Source organism: Solanum verrucosum, unplaced genomic scaffold (genome assembly GCF_900185275.1).
Source record: "Solanum verrucosum unplaced genomic scaffold, falcon-dt-bn FXZP01000229.1, whole genome shotgun sequence".
NCBI classification, from domain to species: domain Eukaryota; kingdom Viridiplantae; phylum Streptophyta; class Magnoliopsida; order Solanales; family Solanaceae; genus Solanum; species Solanum verrucosum.
Window position 1 is genome coordinate 374,333 of NW_026020011.1, and position 7,654 is coordinate 381,986.

Here is a 7,654-nt window from a genome sequence, read left to right on the forward strand (position 1 = left end):
ATGATATCAACAAAAATAATTTTCAAAGCAGTAAAAATTACACGTAGAATCTGAATAAACACTATTACCTGACGTTTTTTTCCATAAATAGTGGCAACTACAAACAAGGATGAAGGAAGAACAGATTGATACTATTAATTAGAAGATTGATAACAACTAAAACACTGACTAAGTAATTGAGAGAAAATTAGGATATTGATATCCTACGGTTATAAAAACACTATAATTAAGGAAAATATATTGTTGATTAAAAATTATTTTAATTTATATTCCATTTTTTAATTAATTCATTATTTGTTAGATATTGTTAAAAAAAAATCTAATGTTATATATTGAAAATTAGAAAGTCATGTTAAAACTAATAATATTCACTCTTAAATATAGACATTAGTGTTTAACAGCATATACAGTAACTCATTAGGGTAAGTGAAAAATGATTTTCATGTATGCCAATGGAGTTGATATCTTGTTGATAACTCTAGGTTTTCTTGGGGCGGTTGGAGATGGTGCTTGCTTTTCGATCGCGCTAATAGTCACCGCCAAACTCATGAACATTATTGGTGGTGCAGACACTTCAAATGCCCTTAACTTTATGCACAATATTAACGAGGTAAGTAAACAATAAGACTTGAACGCACACCTATCGTTATGGGAGTGATTAATCATTAGAGTTTTGGTTATTTGCAGAATGTTAGGTTGTTGATTTACATTGCTGGTGCAAAATGGATCGCGTGTTTCTTAGGTTTGTTTAATCAGCTCTTTTCAATATAAATAAATTCGATGTTGATTACTTTAATTTGTACGTTCTTTCGTAAAAATTTTATTTTTTTATTTGTTTTATATTATGAATTTATGATTATTAGTATTTTGTTAGAGGGTTTTTGTTGGACAAGAACAGCAAAGAGAAAAGTTTCAAGGCTAAGGATTAGATACTTGAAAGCAGTTTTAAGACAAGATGTTGGCTTCAAGGCCAGTGTTTCTGATGACTGTCTAGTAATTCAAGATTGGATTGGTAAAAAGGTAAGCACTTTTTTACTTTTAACTATTATTTCGAATCCAGATGTCATGTGTCTTCATTTAATTTGCACTTTGACATATCATCGGTGATTGTGTATTAGAATCATCTCTTATGCATCTCATGAAGATTCGATAATTTCTATAAATATAAGAAGTTCATATTTGCTAATTTTTCATACTGATAAGATTCAACTGAACCCTTGCGTCCACCTAACTTTTGCCACCAAATTCTCATATTAATACGTGACTATGTTTTATAATATTGGAAATAGGTTCCATTTTTCTTGAGGGACATGTCAAATTTTATTGGAGCATACGTGGTAGGATTCTTGATGATTTGGAGGCTGGTATTAGTAGTATTTTCAATATTATTTTTGTTGATGATACCAAGTATCATTTATGGAAGGGCTCTTAAGAGAATATCAAGAAAAGTGAGGGATGAATCTAATAAAGCTGGAAACATTTTGGAACAATGGATTTCTTCAATTAGAATAGTGTATTCTTTTGTTGGAGAAAGAAAAAGTATAGAAGATTATTGTGTCGCACTTGAAGGATGTGTTGAATTGGGAGTAAAGCAAAGTTTAGTTAAAGGATTGTTCTTTGGAAGTTGTGGCTTTGTCACTGCCTTTGCAATTACAGCTCTCCTGTCTTATTATGGTAGCATATTGGTTATGTACAATGGAGTTCATGGTGGCAATGTCTGTATGGTCACCCTTGCAATTTTTTGGGGTGGAAAGTAATTATCTCTACCCTTTCTTTTTTATATTTTATCAGTATTATTGCATAACATGTGAAAGCATATTAGTTATTACACCTTTTATTATAATTAGAATTTGTTGCTAAATAGCTCCTAGATAATTGAATTTTTGGACTTTGCTAAATAGCTCCTAGATAATTGAATTTTTGTATCGTCCATCACTAAATGAGATTAGCATGTGATATTTGTTGTTTAACTAGGAAAGATTGTCCTTTGTTAATTTTTATTTTCTTGTAGTGATTTTTACTGAAATTTCTGTATACTCTCTTCGTTCAAATTTATTTGAGTAGTTAACCTGACATGGAATTTAAGAAAGAAAAAAGGACTCTTGAAACTTTGTTTCCCGTTAAAAACAAACGACCATATATTTTGAGATGGAAAGAATAGTCTACTTGTATGACATATATTGTACTCTATTAAAATGGAAAGGAACCACCATTTTATATGTATGCCCTCTAATTTTGAGTGTGCACAAGTAGACATTTAAATTTGTATAAACTTGAACAAATAACATACACGCCCTACGTGGTATCCTACATGACAATTTGTGTCCTATGTGGTGTCGTATGTGTATTATGCTACATAAAACTCATGCGTCTATTTGTTCAACTTTTATATAAGTTTAAGTGTTTACTTGTGCACATTCAAAGTTGAAGGACATAAATATGAAATGAGATCAAGTTAAAGGACACATTTATATATTATACCAGTAAAAATCATTACATGATCTATGCATATAACCAAAATACACTATTTTAATTAATTTATACATTTAAACATTGGATATGTATAAATAAATATTTAAATTTGTATAAAGTTGAATAAGTAAACACACACATTTTACATGACGTCTTGCATATCAATTCGTGTGAGATGCTACATAGGATGCCACATGGAACATGTGTGTTTATTTCTTCAACTTTATAAGTTTAAGTATCTAGTTTTGCATTGGAGGGCATAGGTGTCAATCAAGGCCAAGTTAAATGTCATGTTTTATGTAACTTGGCCTCTGTTTAAATTTATGTCCTCCAACTTTGAGTGTACACATGTAAGCACTTAACCTTATATAAGGTTGGACAAGCAAGTCGACACACGCATCCTACGTGGCATCCTACATGACAATTTTCATCCTACGTGTTGTCCTATGCGTATCATGCCACGTAAGACTCATGTGTCTACTTGTTCAACTTTATACAAGTTAAAGTGCTTACTTATGCACACCACACGAAGTTGGAGGACATAAATGTGAAATGATGTCAAGTTAAAAGAAAAACACATTTATATATTATGCCTTTTATGTGTTACACCTACATGGCATCTTACATGTTTTTTTTGTCCCTCCAAACAGTAGATTGGGTTCAGGTTTGTTAAACATAAAGGATTTTGCAGAAGCAGTAGCAGCTAATAAACGTGTAATGGAAGTAATGAAAACGGTGCCCAAGATTGATTCAGAAAACATGGAAGGCCAAGCATTGGATAACATGACAGGGGAAATAGAATTCAAACGCGTTAAATTCGCGTACCCATCAGGGCCCGAAAGCATAGGACTAAAAGATTTTAGCCTAAAAATTTTGAGAGGGAAAACAGTGGCGTTAGTAGGAGGAAGTGGATCCGCTGTAATAGCACTGCTGCAGAGATTTTATAATCCGATGGCTGGAGAGATTCTTCTCGATGGAGTCGTCATTAATAAGCTGCAGCCTAAGTGGCTGAGGAATCAGATGAGTCTGGTGAGCAAGGAGCCTGCACTTTTTGCAACCACAATTAAAGAAAATATACTTTTTGGCAAGGAGGATGCATCTATGGAACAAGTTATTGAGGCTGCAAAGGCTTCCAATGCTCATGACTTCATATGTAAATTGCCTCAGGGTTATTACACCAAGGTATGAGTAAAATGTCTTATATATATTCTCAAAGTATTTAGACACATGGGGTGTGTTTGGTAGGAAAATGTTTTTCATGGAAAATATTTTTCAGGTAACGTGCCCTTAACTTGGCTTCAACTGTTATCTATGCCCTATAGCTTTTGATGTACATAAGTATACACTTAAACTTGTAAAAAGTTGAACAAATAGACATATGCATCCTCCGTGACGTCATAGTAATCAGTTCGAGTGTATCTCATACGAAATGCCACGTAGGACGTCATATAGGATGTGTGTGCCCACTTGTTCAACTTTATACAAGTTTAAGTCTCTACTTGTGTGCGCACCCAAAGTTGGAAGGCATAGATGTCAGCTGAATAAAGTTAAATGAGACATTTATGTAAATACTATTGAATATGTAGCAATTTATATGCACTAAATTTTTACAGTACTTAATTAGTTATATGCACTATTGGTGTAAAACAAAAATATTTATACGATCAGGTCACTTTCGAAAAAATAATAGTTTGGAAGAACATACATGCAGGTGGGGGAGAAAGGTATACAAATGTCTGAGGGACAGAAACAGAGAATAGCCATAGCAAGAGCCATTATTAAGTCACCAAGAATACTCCTGCTAGATGAGGCAACCAGTGCACTTGACACTGCATCAGAAATAGTGGTGCAAGAAGCTCTAGACAATGCCTCCATTGGCCGCACCACAATCATCGTAGCACACCGCCTTTCCACTACCCGTAACGCTGACCTTATCGCCTTTGTCCAAAATGGACAGGTCAAGGAAATTGGCTCACACAATGAGCTAATTAAAAATCAAGGACTATACGCTTCCTTAGTCCGTCTACAACAAACTGAAAAACCTACTGGAGTGACTATTGCCTCTTCACAACAATCTTCTTCAATTGCAAATCAAGATGATACTTCAGTTCCGAGTACTTCAGGGCAAGGATCATTTAAAAGGCTTTTGGCTATGAATTTGCCGGAATGGAAGCAAGCAACTTTAGGTAGTATAGGAGCAATATTAGTTGGTGGAGTTCTACCGATATATGCTTTTCTGATGGGGGCATTGATATCAGTGTCTTACTCGCCTAGTCATGACGAGATTAAGAAAAAGACTAAGATATATACTCTGGCTTTCCTGGGGATGGCATTTATTACCCTTGTTCTCAATGTACTTCAGCATTATAACTTCGCAGTCATGGGAGAGCGATTGACTAAAAGGGTCAGAGAGAGGATGTTATCCAAGATGCTTACTTTCGAAGTTGGATGGTATGACAAGGAACAGAATTCCACTGCTGCAATATGCTCTAGACTTACCGATGATGCCAGTGTGGTACGATGTCTACTCTTTCATATTCATTTTATATGACGGTCTTTGACTAATCATATACTGTTTCAGAATGATACACATTTAGCTCGAACTTGTGGTCTTAGACCTTCATGACATTTCTGTGACTCTAAGATCATTTCATTGACTACAGATGAAAAAAGAAAGGGAAAAGAGTTTGAATATACTCCTCAACTTTGCAATTTAGAACTGATATATTCCTCGTTCTAAAAGTGGCTCACATATACCCTTACTGTAATACAAATGGGTATATGTGAGCCACTTTTAGAACGATGGGTGTATCATCTTTAAATGACAAAGTTGAGAATTATATCAGGCCCATTTTCAGAACAAAAATTGAAGTTGATAGAGTTACCAACTATATAAAAGTCTCGTTCTTTTTTATCAGACTAAAAAGGAAATAATGTTGCGTGAAATAAGTAATGACAACATGTTCTGTTTTTATAATTGTGCAGGTGAGGTCTTTCGTTGGGGACAGGATGTCATTATTCATTCAAACAATTGCAGGGATGACCATAGCTTGCGCGGTTGGCCTAGTTATCGCATGGAGAATGGGATTGGTTATGATCGCGGTTCAAGCTTTCATCATTTTCTCCATCTATTGCAGGCGGGTTTTATTGAAAAGCATGTTGGAAAAATCCATCAAGGCTCAAGAAGAAAGCAGCAAGTTAGCAGCTGAAGCAGTTACTAATCTACAAACTGTAACAGCCTTCAACTCCCAAAATCGAATTCTTCAAATGCTAAAAGAAGCCCAAGAAGGCCCTCTACGCGAAAATATACAACAGTCATGGTTGTCGGGAATCGTACTTGGCACTACCATTAGTCTCCAGTTATGTACATGGGCTCTCTTTTTCTGGTTTGGTGGATATTTCATGGTAGAAGGCTATATTGGAGCTCAAGCCCTGTTCCAAATCTTGGTGCTTTTAATTAGCAATTGGCGTGTCATTGCGGATTTAGCAACAATGTCTAAGGATCTCGACAGAGGTACGGATGCTGTTGGATCAGTCTTCACAACATTGGATCGATTTTCCTTAATCGAGCCAGAGGATTCAGATGGTTACAAGCCAAAGAAAATAACAGGCCATATCGAGATGTATGAGGTGGATTTCGCGTACCCTGCCAGGCCTAATGTGATCATCTTCAAGGGGTTCTCGATAACAATCGATGCAGGAAAATCAACAGCATTTGTAGGACAAAGTGGTTCGGGGAAGTCCACGATAATTGGTCTAATAGAAAGATTCTACGATCCTTTAAGTGGTGTAATAAAAATAGACGGGCGTGACATAAGATCATACCACTTGAAGTCATTGAGGAACCAGATAGCACTTGTAAGCCAAGAACCAACATTATTTTCCGGAACCATAAGGGAAAACATAGCGTATGGAGTGCTAGCATCAGAAGAAGTGGATGAATCGGAGATAATTGAAGCCGCAAAGGCAGCAAATGTCCATAGTTTCATCTCAGCATTAAAAGACGGATATGACACATGGTGTGGGGACAAGGGACTGCAGTTATCAAGAGGCCAAAAACAGAGAATCGCGATAGCTCGTGCACTATTAAAAAATCCAGGGGTGGTATTATTAGACAAGGCAACCAGTGCACTGGACAGTCAATCGGAGAAATTAGTGCAAGAGGCACTTGAACGAGTGATGGTTGGGCGGACAAGCGTGGTTGTGGCACATAGGTTAAGTACTATACAAAATTGTGATACAATTGTTGTGTTAGACAAAGGCAAAGTTGTGGAGAAGGGAACTCACTCTTCTTTGTTAGCTAAAAGGCCTTGTGGAGTTTACTACTCTCTGGTTAGTTCAGCAAATCATCATCCTTAATTACACTACTAGAAACGAAGGTTTTTCCACCGTGAATTAGTGGGAAATTTGTGCTTCAGAACATGATTTCTTCACTCATTTTCCATTGAATAAGCTCACTACGAAAATGCATGGTAGGTAATGGATTTTTACTGAAATAGTGGGGAACTTTCTAATTTTTCTGTATGAAAATATTACTAGTTTTTTCTCATTGATTCAATCAAAATATCTATAGAAATAAGCCACCGAACATTTTCTCCGTGTGAAAACAGAGAATTTCTAGTAGTATTAGTTCTTCACTATATATGACTAAAACTTGATTATGAGTTCTACCATCATGGATCTATCTTCAATTTCACCACTCCATATAGGTCGATATTTCCAAATAATGTCAAAATTCTGCAGCCCCTTTTGCATTCTTTCAATGAAAGATTGTGGACACAATATGCATGACTACAAATTGGAACATAACTGCATGTCACTATGTTGCTTGGACTCTTCAAAAATGGCGTGATGAGTGTGTGTTGGTCCTCCAAAAACAGTGCATTTTGTGAGGATCATCAACGCAATACCTTATGGACTTAAAATTACTACCTATTCTTTGAGAAATGTTGTCTACTAAACACACATTTGCACAAACATAAATAGATTAATTTGACGATTGTAATTTCAGGAAAATTGATCTCAACGACTCGGTACTCAAATATAATTTGTATAAATGTTTAGAATTTAGATGTTTGTGTTTGTATAAATTCATTATTTCGAGTTTTATCATATTTGTATAATTCTAGAATTTGTATTACTCAGAAAAACAGATCCAATTTTAAATCTACAGTTGTACCCA

General features: G+C 35.4%; 1 protein-coding gene across 1 annotated transcript; it reads left to right on the forward strand.

Moving 5' to 3' along the window:
• The first annotated feature begins 442 nt into the window (after positions 1-442).
• Positions 443-6,831, forward strand: LOC125820293 (ABC transporter B family member 15-like). The gene is made up of 7 exons (XM_049499736.1): positions 443-610; positions 688-742; positions 875-1,020; positions 1,290-1,753; positions 3,123-3,654; positions 4,184-4,987; positions 5,458-6,831. The coding sequence occupies exons 1-7, from the start codon at positions 443-445 to the stop codon at positions 6,829-6,831; spliced, it is 3,543 nt and encodes a 1,180-aa protein (XP_049355693.1).
• The last annotated feature ends 823 nt before the right edge of the window (positions 6,832-7,654 follow it).

Bases quoted from the DNA above. Each gene is read 5' to 3' on its own strand.
- LOC125820293 (XM_049499736.1), top strand. From the start codon at position 443: ATGTATGCCAATGGAGTTGATATCTTGTTGATAACTCTAGGTTTTCTT. The intron at 611-687 runs GTAAGTAAACAA...GGTTATTTGCAG, and splicing joins TTATGCACAATATTAACGAG to AATGTTAGGTTGTTGATTTA. The intron at 743-874 runs GTTTGTTTAATC...GTATTTTGTTAG, and splicing joins ATGGATCGCGTGTTTCTTAG to AGGGTTTTTGTTGGACAAGA.